Source organism: Mus pahari, chromosome 14, assembly GCF_900095145.1.
Source record: "Mus pahari chromosome 14, PAHARI_EIJ_v1.1, whole genome shotgun sequence".
Classification (NCBI taxonomy): domain Eukaryota; kingdom Metazoa; phylum Chordata; class Mammalia; order Rodentia; family Muridae; genus Mus; species Mus pahari.
Genome location: NC_034603.1, coordinates 81,017,138 through 81,043,841, shown reverse-complemented (window position 1 = coordinate 81,043,841; position 26,704 = coordinate 81,017,138). Strand labels below are relative to the sequence as shown.

The window sequence follows — 26,704 nt, the reverse complement described above, 5'->3', positions numbered from 1 at the left end:
GATGGATGGATGGGTAGATGGATAGATGGATGGATACATGGGCAGATGGGCAGGTGGATGGATGGATGGGTGGATGGATAATGGATGGATGGATGGATGGATGGATGGATAATGGATGGATGGATGGATGGATGGATGATGGGTAGATGGATGGATGGATGGGTAGATGGATAGATGAATGGGCAGATAGATGGATGGAGAGCCACTGGCCCAGGCATGGCAGCACATACCCATCATTCAAGCAGGAAAGGAAAGCGTGGTTGAGGCGGGAGAATTGTGGGCTCACAGCCAACTTTGTCTACCTCTCAAAATTCTTGCCCCAAAATAACAAGGGTAAAGCTAGAGAGATGGCTCCCTAGTTAAGACCACTTGCTTCGTTTCTCAACACCCACAACTGGCTGGGACTTAAGCTCCTGGAACTCTGACACCTTCTTCTGACCCTGCACCCATGTGCACAGTGGCACACAGACAGGGACACATACACACACACACACACACACACACACACACACACGTGCGCACGTGTGTGTACACATAACTAAAAATTTAAAATATAATAAAAACAAGGGCTATAAGTTGATTGTGGCAAAACACACCCATAGTACCAGTTTTCTGAAGGTGGGGAGGCAAGGGGATCAAGAGCTCAAAGTCCTCCTCAACCAGATAGCTAGTTCCAGGCTGCATGAGACTGTCAGTAACTAAAACAAACAAACAAGGGCTGAGAAAGTGACTAAATCAGAGAACATCTGCTTATCATGCGCAAGGCCCTGGGTTCCATTCCAGAGTTGCCTCCGTCCCCCAACAACAACAAACTGGCATTGCCATGATAGCAGTGAAGTCCCTCACAGTCCCAGGCTGGCGGGTGGGCGGGCGGGCAGATTCCTCCTGCAGGGGATCACAGCTATGGGACGGAAACGTTGGGCCCCCTGACCATGAGACATTTCCCTGTTGTGGTTCCCTTGATGGATGTGCCATGGTGACTTCTTACGTAGCCCTCCCATAGCATCAGGTGTTCCTAGCAGTCTAAAGACTGTGAGAGCGCCAGGCGAGGTGGCGCACGCCTTTAATCCCAGCACTCGGGAGGCAGAGGCAGGTGGATTTCTGAGTTCGAGGCCAGCCTGATCTACAAAGTAAGTTCCAGGACAGCCAGGGCTACACAGAGAAACCCTGTCTCGAAAAGCCAAAAAAAAAAAAAAAAAAATTCCAGGACAGCCAGGGCTACACAGAGAAACCCTGTCTCGAAAAGCCAAAAAAAAAAAAAAAAAAGACTGTGAGATTCACTGGAGGGGGATGCAGGTTCATGTGCTTCTAAGTGGCAAGACTTCCCTGCTTTGAAATCAAATTTTGAAATCCATTGTAAATGCACAAACGCTGTCTGTTCATCTGCTCACCCACTGACGTAGTGAGAAGCGGTTGTCTGTTTCTTTATTTGTTTTTTGAGACAGGGTGGTTTTGAGCTCAGCATGGTCTTAAACTAGCTATGTCCCCAAGGATGACCTTGAACTTGTCAGTTTCCAAGTGCAGGGTGACAGGTGTGCAATAGAGTGCCTGGATTTTCTACATCTTGGCTTTTGTGGCTCTTACTACGGCGTAACATGGGAGTGTAAATATCTTCTTCAAGATCCTGATTTTAATGCTTTTGGATACATTCCCAGAAATGAGATTGCAGGATCATATGGTAATTCTATTTTTAATTTTCTTTGAAGAACTCCAGACTGTTTCCCACAGTAACTATGCCATCTTACATTTCCAGTGATGGCACAGGAGGCGTCTAGCCTCTCACCAGAGGGCTGGCTATCTTCTCCCCTCCCCCCCAAGAATTATTTATGTATTTTACGTATATGAGTACACTGTAGCTTTCTTGAGACACACCAGAAAAGGGCATGAATCCCATTACAGATGGTTGTGAGCCACCATGTGGTTGCTGGGAATTGAACTCAGGACTGAAGAACAGTCAGTGCTCTTAATGACTGAGCCATCTCTCCAGCCCCAGTCAGTGCTCTTAACCACTGAGCCATCTCTCCAACCCCAGGGCTGGTTATATCTTGATACTTTAATAACAGCCACTGCCATCAATGCCATGTTTTGAGACAGGGTTTCATATAACCCAGACTGGTCTTGAATTCACTGTGTCACTAAGAATGACATTTAACTTCTGGTCCTCTTGCTTCCATTACCCAAATGCTGGGATTACAGGCGTGTGTCCTGATGCATGGCTGGTCGTGGTGGTATGGACTTGAATCTCCACCTAATTCATGTTTGGTAATGCCTGGTGCCTTTCCAGGTTCCTGTTACCCATTTATTTGTCTGCTTTGGGGGACGGTCCATTTGTTTTCTTGCCTCAAAGCTATATGAACCCAGAAGACATTGTGTAAAGTGAAATGAGCCAACTACAGGAAGACTGGTCTGCATGACCTCACTCATACATGACCTGACTCACAGAGTCCCTGGGATAGTAATAACAGAGTAGAATAGTCCAAATTGGGCTGGAGAAATGGCTCAGGGATTAAGAGCACTGACCGCTCTTCCATAGGTCCTGAGTTGTGATGGCTCACAACTATCTGTAATGGGATCCACCTGATGCCCTCTTCTAGTGTGTCTGAAGACAGCTACGGTATACTCATATAAACAAAATAAATAATTCTCTAAAAAAAAAGAAAGAAAGAAAGAAAAAGAATACTCCAAGTCATGAAATCAGGAAGAAGGTGGTGGCCAGATTTGGGGGGGCCTGGAGAGATGCAGGTCATATGGCAAACATTTCAAGCCAGGCATGGTCGCACACACCTCTACTCGCAGCCCTCGGAAGACAGGTACAGTTGGGTCTCCATGAATTCAAGCCAGCCGGAGCTACATAGAGGGACCCTGTCCCAAAAAAGAAAGTGGAAAAACACAGGCACTCAGCTTTCATCCCGGCACTTAGAAAGCTGAGGCGGGGCCACAGAGTGAGTTCCGGGCCTTCCTGGGGAACAGTGAGCCTATCCCAAAGAAACAAAAATAACCCCCCAGCCAAAAGAGTTTCAGGCGCATAGGATGAACCTGTTCCTGGATTTAACCTGCAGGATGCTAGCCCAATAAAACTGTGGTGTGTACCTGAAACCCATATGCTGACCCTTGCTCTTAAAGGTTCTTAGAGTGCATCAAAAAAGGTAACTGTGGGTCAGGGATTTAACACAATTAGAAGCATTTGCTTAAAGGCTTTGGTTCCTGCAGTTTTCTAGGAATCGCAGCAGATGCCCAGTACAGGAAAGGGACATTCCCGGAACCAGGAGTCAAGGACAGCAGGTCCTGCTTCTGCTTTCTCAGCGATTGTTCTACCTACACACACACACACACCACCTCCTGATGTATCCAACAAGGGCAGCGGGTAGAGTTTATTAAGGACTCTCCGAGTTGTAACCAAACCAACAAGAGATAAATACTAATGCTAAGACTTAATTAAGACTCCTCTTAGATAAGCCCATACCCCAATAGATAGGCTTCTCTTATTCTTTCTCAATCGTTCTGTTCTCTCATTTCAATCATGTCTTAATCACTGTTCTCATAATCTGTTAATAAATTGTGATTTTCTTTATGAAAAATCAAAAATAAATAAGAGAGGTGACCCTTGAAGGTGACAGGTGCCAATCAGCTTAGCGTGACAGTGGTCCACAGTAGGTGGGTATGAGAACACCAGAGGGCTTGGGGTAAGGGTCAGTTGGTAGAGTGGTTAGCATCCATGATTCCTGGGGTTTGACCCTCTGCAGGCATAAAACAACAGGGGTAGGGGCCTCTACCTGTAATCCCAGCAGGAAGATTGGCTCAAGGTTATCCTCAGTCACTTTAAAATCAGGAGCAGCTGGGCTAAGTCCTGACTCAAAAAAAAAAAGGAAAAATAAATTAATACTACTAATAATAATAATAATAATAATAACAATAACAGGTTGGCCAGGGTGCAGTGCTGATCAAGTGCTTCTGAGCATGCTCAAGGCCCTGGGCTCTGTTTCTAGCACTATAAGCAACACCAACAAAAAAAATGAGAAAAGAGGGGCTGGAGAGATGGTTAAGAGCACTGACTGCTCTTCCAGGGGTCCTGAGTTCAATTCCCAGTAACCACATGGGGGCTCACAACCATCTATAATGGGATCTGATGCCCTCTTCTGGGATGTCTGAAGGCAGCAACAGTGTACTTATATACACAAAATAAATAAATAAATCTTTAAAAAAACAAAAAACTCCTTCCCTCACTCCCTTTCTTACAACAGTCTCAGGTTTGGCTTGGAGATTGTTGTCCTGCTAGCAGTAATCAATAAATCTTTTTTTAAAAAAGAAAAAGAGAAAAAGGAACATTGATTATATATCTTAATTCTATTAAAATTTCATCAACTATACGCCAGAAAAGTGGTTAAAGGGGAAACAGGCTGGGAATAAGAACCAAGAGTTAAGAAATGGGGTTAGCGTCATCGGCTGCTCATGGTTTGCTGTGCTCTGGGGATACACAGGCACATGACAGTATTCATAGAACTCAGGCTTCATCTTCAGCGGAGGGAGAGAGACCCTCCTGCAGAGGGCAGGAAGAAGGAAAGGGGGGGAAGAAATCAAAGACAATATTCCATAGTCTCCGCCCCCCTCAAGCTGACCCTCTACTCTCCTTTCCAACCCCAACCCCAAGTGCCTTCTCATCTTCACGGTCCCTCCAGATCTCACCCTGCTAAGGCCGCTGATAAATCTGCCCTATTCTTCATCAACGGTCACAGGTCTCCACAGCACCGTGCCTCACCCAGTTGAGACATGACACTCCCTGCCTGTTGCTCCTCACACGGCCTGTCACCCCTCCTCGGCCTCCTCTGCTGTTCCAGCTCCCCCTGCATTTCCACAGAGACTCCTGGAATCCCTCTCTCCCTCTCCTCAGGCCAGAAGAATCCAACAGTTCCCTGACTGTCCTCGGCAAGCTGTCGATGCTCAGGGAGTGTGCAGAGCTGTAGAGATAGCCTCGAGCTCGTCTCCAAGCGATGAATCCAGGAAACACTTTGTGGCTGTTGCATTCTCATAGTCAGTAGATGAGTGGGTGATTTTATGAATGAAGACCTCAATTCCCCATATAAAAAGAATTTTTTTAAAAAATGGAAGCAAGGCTGTAGAGAAGCAAATCTTTTGTAGTGACAAGATGTCCTAACTGCCTCTGCACACGCTGGGGGTGGACACTTTTATTAGCTCTTTCCTACTTTTATTGTTATGGAGGAAAGGAAACACCAGTCGTGTCCAAACCCTCTTTGGCCAGCAGATGGCGCCAAATGATCTCCAATCCTGTACAGGGTTTAGGATGCCAGGCTGTATGTAAGAGTCCCAGCTCTTAAAGTAGTTTGAGAGTCTTCCATGCATGTTTAAAAGCACTAACCATGCTCATTATAGAGTGCCCGGAGGCTCCACGAAGCTCCTGCTGCGCTGAGGACCTAAAATCCTCCACAACCATGTAACAATACCTTTAGAAGTTGTCCAGTCCTTATGGCCTGCAGCCTTCTTGCCCACCCCGGAAAGCAGGTGTCCTTAAGCCCTCTGCAGCTGACCAAGTCACACACCTAGCAAATGGTGCCATGAGAGTTGAACCAGGAACCGAATGCCACCTCTGTCCAGCCTGCATCCGACTTTTCAGACTTTGAGCCACACCTATCAGATTGGATTGCGAGTATGCACCGCCAGGAACTTTATTTACAGCGGGAGCTTTTTACAGGAGCATTAGCAGCTGAGGCTGCTAATGTGGCACATGGGGCAGGGCTGAGGCTCTCTGCTCCTCACCAGTGCCCTGGCATGGCCACACTGCTGGCCCTTGTGCCCCACACAGCGGAGCAGAGCCCATGACTGCTCCTGCCTCTCCAGCTCAGGCTGGTGAGACGCAGGTTCCTATTCTGAGGCAGACAGGACTGCGTTAGTTACATTCAACAGATACCAACCACAGAGAAACAAGATACATGGGGGATGAGGTTTGCAATCGAGCAGAGGGTGGGTATTGGCTACAAAAAGGAAAGTTCCGGGGCTGGTGAGATGGCTCAGCGGGTAAGAGCACCCCCAACTGCTCTTCCAAACAAAGGTGCAGAGTTCAAATCCCAGCAACCACATGGTGGCTCTCAACCATCCTTAACAAGATCTGACTCCCTCTTCTGGAGTGTCTGAAGACAGCTACAGTGTACTTACATATAATAAATAAATAAATCTTTTTAAAAAAAAAAAAAAAAAAAGGAAAGTTCCAGACTCCTTCTTTAAAAGCTCTTAGCTACTTCCATATTGTTTCCTGGTTGAAAGCAGGGGTGTCTTTGAACCCTGAGATGGGCAGAGGCGGAGGGGAAGCCTAATGTCGTCGTCCCTCTCATCCCACAATCTTTGGTTCCCACAGATTTATTTCTGGGAAGCCCAGCGGAGGAACCTCACGGAGAAGGTGAAGACTCTGTTCCTGGCTGAGAACAGCGTGAAACTCAAGAACCTGACGGGCTACACGGCCTACATGGTCAGCGTGGCAGCCTTCAATGCTGCGGGGGATGGGCCAAGGAGCACCCCGACCCGGGGCCAGACTCAGCAAGCAGGTGGGGAGAAGTCTCTTGGGGTGGTCGGTGTTTGGGGGACAGACTGGTGTCCACGCCTGGTGTCAGAGCTATCTCACGCGGCTGGGGAACCGGGTTGGGATACCCAGGCCCCACTTCCAGATGCCCTGTGGAAAGAAAAGCCCAGCCTGCAAAGAAGGCTCTATGTGTCCGGAAAAGAAAAAAAAAAAAAAACAATGAAAACTCTCACAGGGAACCTTAAGAAAGTCCCCAGATCTCACCTAGCCTGTTCTACCCACCTTGTCTCAGCCTTTGGGACAGCCGCCACACACACACACACCCCGCCCTCGTTTGGCTTTCTCCTCCTTCCTCAGGTTGCCTTTGCTCATCCCACCCCACGTTCATTGTCTTCTGTGAGCCCACACTTTTGCTTCATGCTGGTGACGAAACAATGATTTAAAAAAAAAAAAAAAAAAAAAAGTGAGTCTGTGTCCTGGTGAGGACCAGGGGCCAGGACATAAACAAGCAAGCACCCATGAGCTGGCTTGGGGGTGGGGGGAGCTAAGGGAAGCCGGGTGTGGTTCATAAGATGGCTGGCTACACCTGAACTGAGCTTTGAGCCAGAGGAGACCAGCTGTGGGAAGCTCTGGAGACAAGCAGGAAGCCGGATTCCTGTCAGAAGGACCAGCAGGTGCAGAGACCTGGAGGCTGGAGGGACAGAACCGGGTGCTGACAAGAGAGGTGGAGTGAGGCCCGATCCCCAAGGGTCTGGAGAACAGGATTTGTGCTCAGTGTGATGGGGAGACACAGAGTGATGGAGCTGTTAAGAATTAGAACTCTGCCTCAGTGGTTAAGAGCTGGGCAGTGGTGGTGCACACCTTTAATCCCAGCACTTGGGAGGCAGAGGCAGGCGGATTTCTGAGTTCGAGGCCAGCCTGGTCTACAGAGTGAGTTTCAGAACAGCCAGGCTACACAGAGAAACCCTGTCTCGAAAAACCAAAAAAGAGCACTGGCTGTTCTTCTAAAAGACCCGGGTTCAATTCCCAGCACCCATGTGACAGCTCATAACTGCCTGCTACTCCAGTTTCAGGGGCTCTGATAATCTCACACAGACATGCAGCAGGCAAAAACACCAATGAACATGAAATAAAAATAAATAAATAGGGCTGGTGAGATGGCTCAGTGGTTAAGAGCACTGACTGCTCTTCCGAAGGTCCTGAGTTCAAATCCCAGCAACCACATGGTGGCTCACAACCATCCGTAACGAGATCTGATGCCCTCTTCCAGAGTGTCTGAAGACAGCTACAGTGTACTCACATATAATAAATAAATAAATCTTTAAAAATAAATAAATAAATAAAATTTTCAAAAGGATTAGATCTTACTTTGTTTTGAAAAACTGGCTCTGCCTTCTGGGCTGAGTGTCTGGAGGAGATGACAAAGAGAGGTGGGGACCAGACCCAGGCAGGACGGAGGAAGGAGAGAGGGGACAGATCCTCTTGTCCTGAGGTGTCCAAAGCCACTTTTTGGTCAGTGTCACACAGGATTCCCCTAGAAGTCCCAGGGAGTAAGCAGTGTAGTGTCTGTCTAACAACAGGGGTTAGAGTCACCCCAGAAAACAGGCTTTTTGTTGATAATCCATCCCCTGGTAAGATCATAGGGGAAAGGGCAGCTGCTGGAACCAAGGCAGATCTGAGAGAATTTGGGATTGCTTGCTTGCTTGCTTGCTTGCTTGCTTGCTTGCTTGCTTGCTTGCTTCCTTCCTTCCTTCCTTCCTTCCTTCCTTCCTCTTTCTTTCTTTCTTTCTTTCTTTCTTTCTTTCTTTCTTTCTTTCTTTCTTTCTTTCTTTCTTTCTTTCTTTCTTTCTTTCTTTCTCTCCCCCTGTGTCAACCCTCCAAAGCCATGAGTTTCCATCTGGATTTCAACCAACCAAGAAAGGAAAATATGCCCCAAACTTGCTTCTGCCTGGGCGTGGCAGCACCCAGACCTGTAATCTAAGCACTTAAGAGATGAAGCCTGGAGGGGCAAGAGCTCTAAGTCAGGGCTGGAGAGATGGCTCAGCATTGCTGTCCTTCCAGAGGACGGAGTTCCACTCCCAGAACCCACATTAAAGTGTCTCACAACCACCTTAGCCTCAGTTCCAGGGGACCTGACCCCATTTTTGCTGGCCTCCATGGGCATGTGTGCTGGTGTGACATACACACAGACACACATGCACATAAATGAAAATAAAAGTAAACCTTTAAAGTCAATCAGAGCCACCTTTAGCTACACAGCAAGTTCTAGACTGCCCTGAGCCAAGGGAGAATGCCTCAAAACTGCAAACAAGCAAATGAAAATGTATCCATACTGAACACAGACTACAGCACCAAATAAACAAATGTGTCTCTACTGAGCATGTACAGACCGCACCAAGTAACAACTACTTAGTAAATAGATACAGTACTATTTGCATTGTATCAGGAATCAAAAGTAACCTAGAAATGAGTTAACTGTATATGGGAAGGTCTAGATGATATCTCATCTTGCCTAGCCTGAGAGAGATGCCCTGGGTTTAATTCCCAACGCCACAGATTGGGTTGGGGGGGGATGCCTGTAGCTTCTTTGCCAAAATGGCATTTTACATGAAACAAACGTCCTCAGATTTTTGTTAGAACAAATCACCCGTTAGTACGGCTTTCTGCCCTGGCCTCCAGGAGGCGGCTTTTCCAGCCTGATGCCTTCCTTACCGTGCCCCCCCCCCCACTAGTCTTCCATTGCAAACTGTAGAAAGCATACTGCCTGAGACAGCTCATAACCCGGGTTCCTCTCTGGGACAAGATCCCACTCCAGGGCAGCCTTTCCCTCCCCTGGCTCCCCCGGGTCAGCCACAGGCCGGAGCTTGGGTGTGCTAGCCTCTCCGTCTCTCTGCCTGCCTGGCCATCTCAACGACACTTCATCACACTTCATCAGTGTCACTGGTCAGGCACGAGCCCCCCCAGGAGCCTAGAAGCTTCCGGCCCTGTAGCATAGGACAGAATGTCCTGTCCCACGTCCTTCTAACCCCCTAGTGTGTTGAGGGGGAGGGCAGGAAAGGGCCCTGAGTTCACCTCCCTCCTTCAAAGACAGCGGGGGAGATGGGCAGGAAGCTGTCAAGATTAGTTCTGGCCTGGTGGGAGGCAGCACTGGACAATAATAGCCTGGCCATCCACCCAACCAGATTGGGATGCTGGGGGGGTGGGGGTGGGGTGCTTCCTGTCTTGCCTCTTTGCCCTCCCATTTCCCAGTCCCCCTCCCCCACACACACACCAGAATCTTCCATCCTTGTGTTTTCAGAGTTACCCCAGGGGTCTCAGAACAAGAAAACATCTCTTCCAGAGGCTCTGGCTGTCCTTGGGTCTGGCTCCTGCTGACAGCCTGATGTCTCTGTGCAAGCCCTGCCACCCAGGGATTAAAGGAAGGCCATGTCTCCGGAGCTCTGACCTCTCCTTTAGCGCCCACTCTGTATCCCAAGGCACCCCCCACCCCACTCTACCGGGATGCTGAAAAACATGCCCCACGGTGGCAAGCAATGGTCTATGCCCCCATAGTGACCCTCAGGGTCACCATGGTAATGCAGTGGCTGGTGTCCCCTGCTACTAGCCAGGGCTCAGAGCCACCTAGGAGGGAGTCCAGATTCTCCATCTTTAAGGAGGTCTTTCTCCCCATGCCAGAGCCTCTGCTCTTAGCTGAGAGCTAGTGAAGGCAAGGGAGGAGGAGATTTCGAGGGCCTTAGCTGACCCTTCCTGCCTTCTTCTTGTGCCTAGCCTCACTCTCTCTTCTTCCCGGGCATGGACCCAAGAGCTCTTGCTAGTTGCTTGGAGCCCAACCTGAGGCTTTGCACTTCCACAGAAAGAGAAAAACAAAAAACCCTTTGCTGTCTCTCCACAGCCCCCAGTGCCCCGGGCTCGGTCAAGTTCAGCGAGCTGACCACCACGTCAGTGAATGTGTCCTGGGACGCCCCACAGTTCCCCAACGGTCCTCTGGAGGGCTACAGGCTGGTGTACGAACCCTGCACCCCAGTGGACGGTAAGTGAGAGATCTCCCATGTGGCCTGATCTCTCTCTCCCCTTTCAAGGGCTGGTTTGCACCCAGAGACCACACCGTGATCACTCCTCAGCCGTTAGACGCGGTGAGACTCTTCCTGTCATAAATGGGGAGATCGACCCAGGGGGTGGGGTGTTTCTGAGAGAAAAGCACCTGAGGGCAAAGTCGAAACAGCATCCCCGGGCCGCAGTCTCCTGTGCAGGCAGGGAACCTGGAACACAGACATCCTGTTCCGTAAACTGAATCAGGAAGAGAGAGAGGGGGAATCCAAGCAAAACATAGTTGCCCCAAGAATGGACAGGGCCCCGAAGAAAAGAGTGCTCTCATGTTATCCTGGCCCCCTCCAAACCTCAGAGTTCTCAGCACACCCCCTCTGGAGGGTCAGGGACCCTTTTAGAAATCTTATCAAAGCCTGGGAGCGGCTCCCTCAGGGAGATGTGTGACAGTGAGCAGCTACCACACTCCTGCTCTGCAAATGACTGTCCTAGCCCAGGTCAAATGCACTGTCTTCAGATCACTCTCTCCCTCTCCACCCCTGCCCTTCCCAGACCCTGCTCTGCCATGGGGGCTCTCAGGAGGGCTTGGACGGGCAGCCCTCCTGCCTGTTGGCATCAGGTAACTGCCAGCTTTCTCGAACAGTACAGCCCAATGCCTGCTGATAGGAACGAGCCAGAAGTCGCCACTGTTTTATCCCCGGCAGCTATCTTAAGAGAACTCACAGGCAAGAAAGGGGCTGGGCTTCTGGATGGCTGGGTCTACTACAACAAGGCACAGGGAGAAGACTGCCCTAGAAGTGACACCCTGGTGACAGAAGTGACCATTTCTGTGGATACACACACACACACACACACACACACACACACACACACACCTCCTAGCACTGGAGCCTGGTAAGAACAAGGGACAGCCTGGGAACATTAGGCAGCTCCAGTTCTGGGTCAGGGGTGGGGACAATGGTCCTCAGTCTTTCTTGCCACCACCTGGGTGCCAGTCACCCATCTTGCAGAGCCGGGCTGCATCAGAACCAAAGGGGAGGCAGGTCCTGGAAAGAGATACAGGCAGGAACAGAGCTAAGTCAGAGGTCAAGAAGACAAGATGCAGGGGACCTAGACAGGCCCTAGTCTGAATGGTTTCTACCTGGCCTATCCAGAGACATCCCACTTTGAGAAACAGAGTTCTTGGCCTCTCAAGATCTCAGTCCATCAGGGTCTTTCTGTGTCCTTATAGGTTCCTGAGTAAGGGTCTCCATTTAGAAATGCCACAGCTCTGCAGCAGGCCAGCAGCTCCTCATCTTCTTATAGAGGAAGCCAAGGTCTAGGCCAGGACGAGGTCTGCTCAGCAGTATCAAAGAGGACTCATTCAGTAAGTGAAAGGGCTAGAGCTGAGGCTCCATTGGCACAGTGGTTGCCTGGCGTGCGCAGAGTCCTGGGTCCCGGCCTCAGTACCACATAAGCTAGCCATGGTGACTCGTGCCCACAGTTCCAGCTCTCAGGACGTGGAGGCAGGGAGACGGGAGTTCAGGGAGCTCCTTAGCTATACAGGAAGTTTGAGACCAGTTTGCATCACCAGAGGCCCTATCTCAAAAATAAATATGGCATAGAGAGATGACCTAGCAGTTTAGGGTCCTTGCAACCATCACAAAGGGCCAAGTCCCAAGTACCCACATGGCAACTCACTGCATAACTCCAGGGTTTTTTATTTTGGTTTTGGTTTTGGTTTTGGTTTTGGTTTTGGTTTTGGTTTTGGTTTTGGTTTTGGTTTTTCAAGACAGGGTTTCTCTATGTAGCCCTGGCTGTCCTGGAACTCACTTTGTAGACCAGGCTGGCCTCGAATTTAGAAATCCGCCTGCCTCTGCCTCCCGAGTGCTGGGATTAAAGGTGTGCGCCACCACGCCCGGCATAACTCCAGTTTTAGGCAATTCAGTATCCTTTTTGGCTTCCTTGAGCACCAGGCATGCAAGTGGTATCCAGGCATACATGTGAGAAAAATATCCCCTGCTCCACTCTGCTCCCCTCTGGGCTTGATGCAGGATCATTAGCATCTAAGGAAAAGAAACAATGTCAGGCAGTGGTGGCACATGCCTTTAATCCTAACACCACTTCAGCCAGAGGCATGTAGATCTCTTGAGTTCAAGGCCAGTCTGATCTACAGAGCAAGTTCCAGAACAGCCCAGGCCACAGAGAAACCCTGTCTAAAAATAATAATAAAAGTAATAATAATAATAATAATAATAATAATAATAATAATACATAAATTTAATGAAGTACCTACTATGTGTTTGGTGTGCTCTCCTTTTATGTGAAGCTCCATTTCCTTATTAGGAATGCTCCTAATCCTCTGGCTTATTGGAAGAATAAACTGAAACCACACACACACACACACACACACACACACATATATATATATACATATTATATGTTTATTTATATATTTTTTTCTCCAGCTTTAAGGGAATCCATACACACACACACACACACCCCACATACACACATACTAGGGCAAGCTTAAGGGCTACAGCAGGTTCTGAGGTAACCAGTAGACACCTTCTGTAAGAGAACAAAGCCTGGTCCTGGCTCTCAGGGAGCCTTTAGGGTTGGGAAAGTGCGGAGCACACAGAACCACCTCGTGGAAGCCCCCCCATCCTGCCTCTGGCCGCCATGACCTTAGCTGTGAAGCTTCAACCCTAAAAGCCACATGGTTACAGATGATGGGGCCCCTGGAGCTGGGCTCTCATTGGCCAAGAAGAGCACAGAGGTGGGACTGGGGTGGGGGCTGGGGTGGGGTTAGAGTAGTCACCAGGTGCCATCCAGCCGCAGTGCTGGAGCTATCTTCACAGAATGTCCCAACACCAGCTGCCCTAGTGTCACGTTCTGTGAGATGTTGGCATGGGATGGGCTGACGGGTGATCTAGCTGTGAGACAGGATGGAGACTTTGTGGCTGTTCCGGGATGGGCAGACAGGACATAGCTTTCCTCTGGGTACTTTAGCCATGGAGTGGTTTTTTTGGGTTTTTTTTTGTTTGTTTGTTTTTTTCCTGAGCTCTTTTCAGAGCCATGTTCCTGACACAGGGTTGGCAGCCTGTGGGCTTGAGTGACAGCTCGGCTGATGCCAAGAGATGGAGGCCACAACCGTCACCTCCTCCCGGTAGCTGCCAGTGGTCTTGGTGGCCCTGTTCCCACCAGCTACTGTCGCCCCTATTCACAGTCCTTCCCCCACAGGGGTCAGCAAGATTGTAACCGTGGATGTGAAAGGGAACAGCCCACTGTGGCTGAAAGTGAAGGATCTGGCCGAGGGCATGACCTATCGTTTCCGAATCAAAGCCAAGACCTTCACCTATGGGCCTGAGATCGAAGCCAACATCACTACAGGCCCTGGAGAAGGTAGGAGAGACGTGACACTGTCCTATACCCCCGCATCCTCAGGCCTCCAAATAAGAGAGACCCAGGAGGTCTAGAGCTAGCTCTGAAGACAGTGGGAAGCAGGAGGTTTATACTCTTCAATCTCCTGCCGGAAGTCCTCCCTCTCTCCTCCTCCCTCCTCTTGGCTCCTCCCTATCCCTCCTCTTAGCTTCACTCTTTTCTTCCCGGGCTTGGTTATTAGCATCTAAGTCCCTGGGCTATTCCCGCCCAAGCCTGGACTGACCCAGACCCTCTCGCCACGCAGGCCCAGACACACATCCCAGGCTGTCACGGGGTCTGCCTCAATATAGAGCCCAGGTTGGCCTGCTACTCGTGGTCCTCCGGCCTCCTTCGCTCAAGTGCCGGTTTTACAAGGATGAACCGCTACAACCGCGGAGGTTTCCGCATGCTCCTTCTTCCCTTCCTCTCTAGCCCTCAGCCTTTGTCACCTCAGCCCCTGTCACCTCTGTCCAGGAAGGAGGCAGCCTCCCTGTACCTCCCCCTCCCCCACCCAGCAGTGGCTCTCAGAGCAGGGTGCAGAAGACAGCTCTTGCTCAGTTGTATGCTCCCTGGGTGGACAGAGCTTCTGACCCCATGAGCTGCAGTCTGGCACCTCCAGTAACTCTCTGACACACGAGCTGCCTCCTGGCAGCCAGGCCCCTGCCTTCCCCAACACCCAACACCTCTTTTCCCATTTTCAAGACAGGGTTTCCCTGTGTAGCCCTGGCTGCCCTAGAACTCGAACTGTAGACCAGGCTGACCTTGAACTCAGCCTGCTTCTGCCTCTTGGACTCCCAGAGACTGTGGCAACTGCTTTTACAAATAGAAGGCCACTTTGTATTTGCATGTCAATGTTCTGCCCTTGAGGTCCCACCCTAATCCTCTCTGTCACTGCTCCTGGTCTCTTGTCACTTCCCTCTCCCCACCCAAGACCCTGGGGCCATCAGGGTTTAATATTCACTGACCCCTGTCAAGGGTCCTCCTAAGCAAACCTGCCACCCACACTTTCTCTCAAGGAAGAATCCAGTCAGGCCCAGCCCAGCTTCCTCCCCCATCTCCTCCATCTCCTTCCCCTCAGTGTCCCTGGGCCATCAGCAGACAGTGAACTTTCTCCAGAGTCTGGGCTAAAAGAAGAAAAGGCCTGGAGAACCCAGGCCTTCTTGCCTTCTACCTGCTGTGGGTTTGTTACCCCCATTTCTCATTCAGTAAGAACAGGATGTGCAGGACCCCGGGAGGCTGCTGTCCCAGCCTCCTCAGCTCTGCCTCTCCTCCGAGACTTTCTGGGATCTAAAAGCTAGAAGAGAGTTGGCAAATAGCAGGCCACCTTAGCTCAGCCTGTTCCGACCTAGGGTTTAAAGAGTTCCAGCTTGGAGTTTGTGACACGGGATAGGGAAGGCCTTGGACAAGAAATAGAGGAGGGATGGAGGATACCAAGAAAGAAAGCCAACCTTACCCAGGAGGGCTCTACAAGAGACAACACCAGCGCAGCTGTCCTTGGCTCACCAGAAAAGCCAGAGGCAGCCCTTTTCTCTGTCCTGAGCGATGCCCTATACAGAGTGAAAAGCAGGGACTCCCAGAGGCCTCCCCAGCCTGCACCCCACTCTCAGGTCGTGTCTCCCCTTTACGGGCCGCCGGCAGGATGCTCTTTAGAGAAGGGAAAGAGGGGGGAAGCTCTCCAAAACTGACGTCAGGAGTGGATATGGGGGCCTGGCAATGGGGTATCCAGCTGTGTGCGAAGTCTCCGGCCTCCTGTCTGAGTTGAACGGCTCTCCGGGGTCCCAGAGGGCTTTGTTGAGACGTCGGAGTTGTGTTCTCTTCCTATCAGGCAGCTAGAGGCCATCCATCAGCCTGCACACATGCATTCGCACTGCTGCCTCAACCCCTGGTACTATGAGCCCATAGGAAGCACCTACTGTGTGCCAGGCTCTAGGGATATTTAGCATCATGTCTACTGGGAGACATGCCCGGTGGGGACCACATGCGGCAGGGGCAAGTCTTGTGGTGGCATACTCCCAGTGAAGTGATGCAGCATAGACGGATACCCGGCCCAGTCCTCTGTCAACACAGGCTGCCTCCAGTCTGCCAGTCCACCCTCCCTCTCCGATATCTCAGTCTGCAAGACACACCTTCTGCCAAGTTCTCTTCCTGAGGCTTCCTAGGGCCCCAGCCTGCTCTCTCCACACCTAGCCTAACAGCACATGCATGTGGGGGTAGCAGATTTCAAGTAAGAGACAGGACGGACGGGCATTATCACATGCCAGGCAAGGAGATGTTAAAGGGACCTTCACCCTCTCAGACAGACCTCCATGCCTGGGCACACTCCACCATCAGTCTGTTCACCTCTGCTGCCCACCGTGGCATCTCCTTTCAGGATTATCTTTCCACAAGGCCCTCACAGATGGGCAAACTGAGGCACCCCCGAGGGATTCCATGAGTGGATCACATGATACGTTCTGCCTTGTCTTACATGCCTCCATCCTCTGTCTCTTGTCTGGAGCTCTTCCCGGGATCATCGTCTACCCCTTGCCTTGCCCTGGGATTCAGGAGGTGTGGGAATAACAGGAAGAGACAGTGGCCACATCCTGGCAGGCCCGGCCCTAAGATATGCTCTTCGGACCTAGTATTTGCAGGATGTCCCGGAGGCTCTATGTCTAGAGTTGATCTGCTTGCCCAGCCCCCTCCCACCAGCACAGGTTGTTGTAAAGGGAGGCCACTCTTGGTTCCACGGGTATCCTCATGCACTGTGGGACATTTGCAGGTGCCCCAGGACCACCCGGAGTACCGATCATCGTTCGGTACAGCTCAGCCATTGCCATCCACTGGTCCAGCGGAGATCCTGGCAAAGGGCCAATCACGCGCTATGTAATAGAGGCCAGGCCTTCAGGTACGCCTGCCCAGGCTGGGCTGTCTTCCCTCCGTGGTCCACACCCTGCCCTTCTCCCGTCTTTACCCTTGGGCTTGTTCCCATCCTCCCTCCATGAAGGTATGTATGTGTGCTGTTGTAAGTGGAGCTGGAGTTGGGGGACAGAGGACAAGGGTTTCTCCTTAGAGCCAGACTCTTGCTTAAGAATCCCCGGAAACAGTTGTTAGCACCTTGTAGGAACCAACGAAGGCTAAAGATTGTTCAAGAAGCCAGAGGAAGGGCTGGGCAGTCAAGTGTGCAGGCACAAGGACCCAATTTCAGGTCCCCAACCCCCCCCCCAAAAAAAAAGCCATACATGGTGGAGCACACCTATAACACCAGCATTGGACAGGGCCCCAGAGTTTGCTGGCTAGAATCGGCAAGCTCTAGTTTCAATGAGATTCTGTCTCAAGAAATACACAGTAGAGAACAATTAACAAAGACATTCAACACCTCCCTCTGACTTCCACATACAAGTGCACACACCCTCTCGCATACACACACACACACGCACACGCACATGCACACGCACACGCACGCACACACACTCGCATACTCATTCATCCGTGCACGCCCATGAAGACCACGAAGCCAGAAAAGCGAGGCTTGGCTCACTTGGCTCACGTTAGCTAAATGCCCATGTCCTGCTTGTGACTCACTTTGTCATCCTACCGACCTCTCCTGTCAAGCCTGAAATCGAATCACAAGAACCTCCAAAGCCATCAGGGGCTGAGCGGCTGATAAGTCACTCCTGAGGGGGCCGGCTCTCCGCTCCTGTTTCACTATCGGCCCTGCACCTGCTTCCCGGTCTCCAGTTCCTTCCACCACAAGCTCCAGCTCCCTCTGTTGCTAGGTTTCCAAGCTAATCAGAGGAGCCCAAGTCAGCCAAGAGCTGCCAGCTTGATCTTTGTATTCTGAGGCTCTGCCTAGGATAGAAGTTGAGAGAGATAAGATAACTTCTGCTGCCAAATGAGGATCATAGTCAGAGGTAGGGGAGTCTAGTAGTAGTTGAGACGTGCACGCAGGTAGATGCCTAAAGTCAGCCTCTGGTGGAATTCCTCAGGTGCCGTCCACCTTATTTTATGAGACAGGGTCTCTCACTGGCCTGGAACTCACCAAATTAACCTACGCTAGCTGGCCAGTGAGCCCCAGAGAGCATTCTGTCTCCCCAGCACTGAGCTCCCAATTGCTTGCCACCGCGCCGGGGTCTGGCTTTTTAAAATAAAGATGAAAAACCTGGGTCCTGGGGCTGGAGAGATGGCTCAGCAGTTAAGAGCTCTGGCTGTTCTTCCAGAGGTCCTGGGTTCAATTCCCAGCAACCACATGGTGGCTCACACCCATCTGTAATGGGATCCGATGCCTTCTTCTGGTGTGTCTGAAGACAGCTACAGTGTACTCATATAAATGAAATAAATAAATATTTTAAAAAAGAAAAAAAGGCCGGGCGTTGGTGGCGCACGCCTTTAATCCCAGCACTCAGGAGGCAGGGGCAGGCGGATTTCTGAGTTCGAGGCCAGCCAGGGCTACACAGAGGAACCCTGTCTCAAATAAAAAAAAGAAAAAAAGAAAAACCTGGGTCCTAGGGGATCAGACTCTAACCTCAATGCTTGCAAAACAAGCAGTTTGCTGGCCGAGCCATTTCCCCAGAATGCTTCTTATGGAGACTTGAACCAGCCCCACGACAGGTTGTACGTCCCTCAGGGTAGCTGGGTCACCCCAATAACAAAGAGTTAATTATTCCGGGAGCTCCTGGAAGCCACCACCACCCACCACTGCCCTAATCTCACACTAACCATCACAGCCACGGTAGCTCAGTGTCTAACAAACTCAGATGCACCAGGTCGCCAACACTGCAGGTGGTGCCGGCTCTCCCCCTACTCCAGATGGTCCCTCCCTGGACTTCCAGTGCTGGCTGTTGAACTGGCCCAGAGGCCTCTGCATGCATCTCCTCACCAACGCCCGTGCCTGCTTATTCCACCAAAGTCACCCGACCCAGTGTCAGGCTGTGGAATGTTGGCCCCGGACCTCAGCCTGTTGCTTTTCCAGTGTTTCCTGGGAGGCCCAGCATGAGCCACTGTCCTTCCAAGTTTGGGGGTTGTGACTTGGTGAACGTAGGTGGGATGGAGGAAGGACTGAGCCAGCATTCCGTGACAGACCGAGAAGGGCCAAAGCCAGCAGTTCTAGGAAGGACCAGACAGTGGGAAAGCGGGGTGGGGAGCCCTGAGGATGCTTGGACCACCCTTAAACCTGTTGGAAAGTGAGCTGTTTTTCAGAGATCGCTGTCTCCCCTCCTCTGGACTGCCTTCCCCCTCTTTTATCCTCCCTACATGCTAATGAGCTCCTCATGACAAAGCAGCCCTGGTGATACATTGCTGTGCTTCGTGCTACACAGACTAAGCTAGGCATACCAACTTTGAGCCATTTAGCTCTCAGGCAGAGCAGAGAGGGAGGGGTTCACTCTGGGACTGACCGGGCTCTGTGAACTGGCTCCCACATCTGCTGACTCTGAGGACTGAGGCCACTGAGGGACATTCTAGCAGCTTCTGGCTTGGTCTCCCTGCCCAGACCCCATCCTTTGTTTGTGTGGGGTACAGAGAAGGGGGAGTGGGTATAAAGAGCAGGCAGGAGACCTCAGCCTCTAGAAGGCAGCAGCAGTTGCACCCACCGCTTTCCTCAGTACCCTGTGCCAAGAGTCGGATAGCTCAGCAGAAAATGCCAACACTGTTAGCCATGTCACTGTGACCTTGGCAAGACAAGTTAAGTTCTCTGAGCCTTGTCTTATCTGTCAGACAGGAGAAGAAGTTCTTACCACTGTCGTTGTTACAGCCGCCCCAACCCCACCCCACATCAGGTTGTATGACACAGGACTGTCAGCTGCTACGGGAGAGGAGGCCACATTGTTACAGTAATCACATGAGGATCTGAGCCCCACTATGTCCCAAGGAATCAAGGAATGAAGTGCTGAGCTACGCATTGACCTTTGAGATAATACAAGAAAAATGCAGGGGAAAGTCCGAGCTCCTAGATTTAACACACACTGCGAAGGTGTCTGAGCTAAGAGCTGGTGTATAAGGGTATAAAGACAAGTCACACATGATCCTTAAGGATGGCATAGCCTCGAAGTAGGGAGAGAGCTGGGAGATTAAACAAAAAGATAATTGGGTAACTGGATGTGCTGGCACAAGGAAAGAGGCAGAGGCAGGGGGTTGTGAGTGCCAAATCAGCTTGGGCTACAAAATGAGACCCTGTCTCAAAAAATTTTAAATTAGAAGGCTGGAGAGATGGCTCAGTGGTTAAGGACACTCATTGACTGCTCTTCTAGAGGACTGGGGTTCAAATTCCAGCACCCCCGTGGCAGCTCACAACTGTCTGTAACTCCAGATCTAACTCTGATATACATGTGAGTGACAGCTCACAACCATCTGTAACTTCAAGATCTGACGTCATCTCACATAGACCAATATGTGAGATGATGTCAGATCAATATGCAGGCAAAACACCAATTCACACAAAATAAAGGTAATTTTAAAAAATTAAAATAACAGGTAATAATCAAGTAGATATTCAAAAATACTGACAATGAGGCAGGAAAGATGACTCTCTGGGTAAATTGCTTGCTACCCAAGCATGAGGTCCCGAGTTTGCATTCCCAGCAAAGAGCTGAGGGAAAAATCTTGTGACCCCTGTACCGGGAGGTAGAGGCAGGCAGGGATGCCCATGGTCTGTGGCCAGCCAGTCTAGCTGATTGCTGAGCTCAAAATTTGATGACAGACCCTTCCTCTCTCAAAAGAATGAGGTGGAGGAGAGCAATGAACGAAGAGCAAAGGAGACCCAGACATGGCCACGTGCTTGAGTGTGCACACACATGCGTGCGCACACATGTGCACATGCACACCCACGCACACACGCATGGACACGCACACAGACATGCACACTACCAGCCATGGCTCAGGACCAGGGCCTTCTGGGAGGATCTCTGAACAGAGAGACCTCGTGCAGACTTCGGTAAACTGGCAGGATCTATGATGTAGAGGGCCCGCCTGCCCTCGACCCGGCTTGCAGCACACTTGGTCCAAAATGTTTTTCAAATGACACTAGGGCAGTGGTGGCTACTATGTCCCGGATCCCCCTGCTGGATCTGAGGGAAAGTGTGGTAAGAACCACAGATTCCTTCAATCTGGGAAAGAATGTTCTAGAACTGGGAAGCCAGCCCTGGTATAGGAGAGTAGCTCAGAAATTCATGGAAGAATGAGCTCCCTGAGGGTGAAGCCAGGGCCGCTGCCGCAGGGAGAGCTGGGAGATCAAGACAATTCTATAATACATATTCTGTTATATATGTCTATTATATATAGAATATAATATAGAATAAGAATATAATTGCATATGTAATATATATGCAAATATACTAAATATATTTTGGATAGACACATATAAATTTTCTTACATGATATACCTTATATGCATAGCCTAAACATTAATTTTATGTACTATTTTAATATTTTGTACGTGAAATAAAGTTTAAGTGTATGTAGTCTTTCCACTTGAGATGTTATAGGTCTCAAAATGTTTCTTTTGGGGGGCATTTTAGATTTTTACTTTTTTATTCTTTTAAGACTCACTATATATTCCAGACTGGCCTCAAGGTTGATGTCCTCTTTCCTTGACCCCTAGAATGCTAAGATCATTGGCATGTTGATATTAGAGTTTAGTTTCTCTGATTAGGGTGTTTCGCCTGTACTGGTTTGGTTGTTAAAGAATGTATTGCATGGTACATTTTTTAAATGTTTTACAGATGTTTTAATTATAAAGAAAAGATTTAGAGGCACACTCTTTCAGAAAGTATCTGTCTGTAAGACCTCCACAGGCCGTCCTAAGAGCCAGGCTCAGGCATGTACTGGGCCACTGATTAGATGGAACCCGTACTCGGGGGGTTGCTGCTAGAACCAGGTCAGCTGGGATCTACGGCTCCTCCACCTCACAGTGCCTCCTCTCTCTGCTCCTGCAGATGAGGGGCTCTGGGACATTCTCATCAAGGATATCCCCAAGGAGGTGACTTCCTACACCTTCAGCATGGACATCCTGAAGCCAGGCGTAAGCTACGACTTCCGGGTCATCGCAGTCAACGACTATGGCTTTGGCACTCCCAGCAGCCCCTCCCAGTCTGTGCCAGGTACCAGCCTGTAGGGTGACAGGTCAGAGAGTCCATGGAAGAGCTGGTGACATGCTGGGGGAAGGAGACGGGAAGAAGGCAGACAGTGGGCAGCAGGAGTATCAAGGTGGTCATACAAATACACTGTCCCTCAACTTCTCTAACCATGAGCTCTGGGTCCCAGGCCTACAGCGGTCACAGCCTCAGGGGAAGTCGCCAACCAGGCTATAAACTATGGCTCCACGGAAGCCACCTCACCCCACTCCCAACAGACAGCACCCAGTCTGGCAGACCATGGGCTAACACTGGTGGCCTCTAAGACCCCATTGGGCAGCACCCAGGTGGGCTGTGTTCACTGCCCCACCCTCCCCCTCTCTTTCATTTCTCCTATCCAGCTTAGGGTTTACTTGGGGCACTAGGCCTACACCTATGGCTCTGCCCAGTTACTGACCACTTTAAATATAGAGGCAGAAAATCAACTCTCTGCTTGGGCATTAGCAACCCAGCTCCTTTTCCACCCATATACTGCTCCTGTGCCCAGATGGATAACATCAAATTATGAAATTCAAAGAGTCTGAGATGAAAATAAACTTCCTTAGCTTTCTGCCATCCGTAAATCAATCAATCAATCAATCAATAAATAATAATAACAACAACAACATCAACAAAACATTCAATAAAACTTTGAGGAAAGTTCTCTCGGGCTTCCTAAAGTCCAGAGAACCATCTTTCCACCCACAAATTAGAATCTGTCTATCAAAGTCTTTCCCCCACCCCCCACCCCCCAAAGGCAAGAGAGAGAAAACAAAAAAGCAGCTAACATACTGCTATTCTCCCTTCTTGATCCCCTGGCAGACATCACTCATCGATCACAGCACTCTTTCTTAATAAACCCAGGGAATTCTCAATTAACTAAACCTTAAAACTCTTCTTAAAACGGTCCTCCAGGCAAACCTTTGCCAGCAGATCAGAGCAGAAACTTTTAGAGTGCACAGACCCCCACCTACTGGTAATGCCCATGAGCAGGCGGGTGGGACCCCAGATGGACCAGGACGGCTTGTGGGCAGGAGAGTATTGAGCATCCAGGTCCTGACACTATACCGCTGTTACAGCCCAGAAAGCCAGCCCCTTTTATGAGGAATGGTGGTTCTTAGTGGTCATTGCCCTTGTGGGCCTCATCTTCATCCTGCTTCTGGTCTTCGTACTCATCATCCGAGGTCAGAGCAAGAAGTACTCCAAGAAGACAGACTCAGGTGAGTGACTCTGCTTCTCTCCCCCACACACACACCTCCCACCCCACCATGGCAGGCTTGACTCCTGAAGGTCTTCTTTATGTTGTGGGGCTGGGAAGGTCCATTTCCTAGCAATGCACCATCTCAGGCGGGGCAGCCGGGAATTCCTCCACACAACCCGGGGCTCTAATCCGGGTCTTGATGCTAACAAGCAAGAAAATGGAGCATCCTAGCTAAGTGGGAGAAAGGACCTGGGAAGGAAGGGCTGTGTGGTCTGCCGGGTACCAATTCTCCCCCCACACCCCACATCACTTTGCCCTCAGGAGGGAATACCAAGTCCGGAGCGCTCGGCCACGGGGAGATGCTGAGCTTGGACGAAAGCAGTTTCCCTGCTCTGGAGCTCAACAACCGGCGGCTGTCCGTAAAGAACTCCTTCTGCAGGAAGAACGGCTTGTACACCAGGTACTATGCCTTTCATGTGTGACGGAAGACCGAGACTTGAGGGCCACACAGCAGCGTCCAGCAGGGACGGCCGGGAAGGAGCATGGAACATGTCATGCCCGCGTGGCCTTCCCCGTCCCTGGGAAATAGCATCCAAGCTTCAGGGCTGGCAATGGTCAGCAGAAGGTCACGTGGGACCCCAGCAAGATACTTAGGGGCTTGCGTTAGTCCCACCAGACCCAGTCACAGCTTAGAGAAGGTTAAAAACTCCAGGAGGCGGTAGATACTAAGAGTTTCTGCCAAATAGCTGCAGTGTACAGAAACACAGAGCGTCCTGGAAACCAACCTACAGAAGTTGGCAGTCGATAGCACTAGTAACCAGCCTTACGGATGGCCGTGCACTCCATCTTGGACCCAGATGAGGTGCCTCAGTGCGAGGTGCCAGGGACCAGCCCATTGTTTATGCCTTTCTTAGCAAGGGGGGAGTAAAAACCTCTCCTGGGTTTGGCTTACTGTGGTTGGAGTCAAGTCAAGATCCGGCCACCATCTTTCAGCCTCTGGAAGCAGTCAGCGTGGAAGGACCTCTGGCTCTGCTGCCAGAGAGCTTGCCTATCACGCTTGAGGCCCTGGGTTTCCCTAACACTGGAAAAACTGGATGTGGTGGCGCACACCTGTAATCCTGGCGGGTTCTTGGGAGGCAGAACCATGAGGATCGGTACAGACAGGTCAGCCCCGAATTCCATAGCGTTTGAGGCCAGCTTGCACCAAATGGGGTCCTTTCCCAAAAGCCCAAAGCAATGTAAAAAGGTAGAGGCCATTTTGGTGGGACCCAGCTCCCATTCCTGACTTCTTTCTGACTCTAGTCTCTCCTGGATAGACTTGCCTGAAGCCACCAGGCTGTCCATTCTTGAGGGCCAGGGATGATTCTGGGGTCTACCTGGTCCTCCTCTGACGGGATTGGGCAGTTTAATGTTCCCAAAAGCTCAAGGGAAGTTGAGGCTACAGCCAAAGGGCCTCCCGTCTCCAGCCTCAGCCTCAGCGTATTGACATTCACGGTTCGGTGGAGGCAGCAGGCTGGGGGTGGGGGTGGGGGTGGGGGAGCAACCTCTTTGAGCGAATTCACAAAGCCTCTCTCTGTCTCCTCTTGCAAGGGTAAGCCATGTGTACTTCTCCAAGGGGGATAGAGGGAAAGGCAGAGGGCGGAGCATCCAGGCTCTCATCCCTCGCCAACCCAGACTTCCAAAGAAAGAAGCGTTTGAAGCTATGGTTAAACTCACCCAAGCCTGGCATGGCTGCCACAGCCCCGCTGAGCAGGCTCCTGGACCTGCCATGGGGAAGGAACAAGGGGGCATTTCACCCATGGCCCTACCACCCCTTGTCCCCCTCCCCCTCCTACTCATAGGACACACACATAGAGGCCTGCATGTTCTACGCCCCCATGGGAATGAGAAAAATTTCACCAAGCCAGATTCAAGCTGAACTCTGGTCTCAGTAATGTCTGTGCATACATGTATGTGCCCAGGCACATGGACACACATTCCATTTGCCCTATATGTTCAAGGACTTCAGTGTGGTATCCTGTTTTCTCTCCTCCTCCTCCTCTAAGTGCCCCCACCCCCTTCTCTAAGGCCCAGGCTGACACAGTGTAGTCACAAGGAGGAACCCAGGGTGGAGGGGCTGGTGGCCTACGCCCTCTCTGAGGCTCCCTCTCAGCCTTACTTCTTTCTCTCCCTAGGTCCCCTCCCAGGCCCAGTCCGGGCAGCCTACATTACTCTGATGAAGATGTCACCAAGTACAACGACCTCATCCCAGCTGAGAGCAGCAGCCTGACGGAGAAGCCCTCAGAGATCTCTGACTCCCAGGTGAGGGGCATGAGGACCCAAGTCTAGTCAGGTGGTGGCTCATCCTATCATACAACCAGCCTCCTCTTCCTCTTCTTCCTCCTCCTCCTCCTCCTTCTCCCTCCTCCCTTCTTTCCTTCCTTGACTATGGAGACCAAGGGGGAGGGAGAAGTTATCCAGAAGTCATTCATGGGTCAGTCACCACCACCTCCAAGCCATGCTCAGAGTTTGCCCCAGAGCGAATGGGGTCTGGGTCACAGGAATCACATGAGAGCCTGGACCCTTACAGCTACCAGAGACCAGCCATTGCCCGGGTTCTCGGTAACTCGGACTTATGGAGGAACCTTGGAGCTGAGGTGAAGAGTAACTAAATGAGGGGCTAGGGATGCAGCTCAGTAGATGAGCATAGGGCAGTCCTGGGGTTCAGTCTCAGCGGCTCAGTGGGTGTGTACCTTCCTCGCATGAGGGAATCCCAGGGTTCAGTCTCAGCAGCTCAGTGGATGAGTACTTACTTAGCATATTGGAATCCTGGGGTTCAGTCTCAGCAGCTCAGTGGAAGAGTCCTTACTTAACATATTGGAATCATGGAGTTCTGTTCCAGCAGCTCAGTGGATGAGTACTTACTTAGCATATTGGATTCCTGGGGTTCAGTCCCAGCAGCTCAGTGGATGAGTACTTACTTAGCATATTGGAATCCTGGGGTTCAGTCCCAGCAGCTCAGTGGATGAGTACTCACCTAGCATTTGGTAGATCCGAGGTTCAATCTCCAGCAGCATTTACACCAGCCACACTCATAATCCCAGCACTGGGGAGATGGAGCGGGAAATACAAGACCATCCTGGAGTTCACTCAAGTGCAACAGCCTGCGATTCTAGCTTCTCTGTTTCAGGGCCAGATGTTACACTGTGCCGGCCATAGAGTCGGGCCTGGACTTTGTTTCTACCCTCTCCCAAAAGCCTTGCTTCTGTGAGATTTTCTAGAAAAGTCTTCTGCTCTGTCCAATAAGCCATCTAAGAGAACCAAACATTCATCACTCCTCTGAGTCATGTTTTACCAATAACTTGTGGAGTTTCTTAAAAAAAAAAAAAAAAAAAAAAAAAGGGGATCTAGAAAGACAACTCCATAGTTAAGAGTATCCCCTGTCATGCGTGGCGAGAGGAGAAA

The 26,704-nt window shown here is 50.6% G+C and overlaps 1 protein-coding gene across 2 annotated transcripts in view; it reads left to right on the top strand.

Moving 5' to 3' along the window:
* Sdk2 (sidekick cell adhesion molecule 2) overlaps nt 1-26,704 on the top strand; it is a 282,556-nt gene that overhangs the window by 243,309 nt on the left and 12,543 nt on the right. The window contains exons 37-44 of one of the 2 annotated variants that reach the window (XM_021212230.2): nt 6,368-6,554; nt 10,422-10,559; nt 13,796-13,957; nt 16,734-16,859; nt 21,883-22,047; nt 23,139-23,279; nt 23,582-23,720; nt 25,435-25,561. In XM_021212230.2, coding sequence (XP_021067889.1) covers nt 6,368-6,554; nt 10,422-10,559; nt 13,796-13,957; nt 16,734-16,859; nt 21,883-22,047; nt 23,139-23,279; nt 23,582-23,720; nt 25,435-25,561 — 1,185 coding nt within the window. Of the gene's footprint in view, nt 1-6,367; nt 6,555-10,421; nt 10,606-13,795; nt 13,958-16,733; nt 16,860-21,882; nt 22,048-23,138; nt 23,280-23,581; nt 23,721-25,434; nt 25,562-26,704 lie in introns of those variants that run through there. The other variant, XM_029546072.1, reaches the window with a different exon arrangement.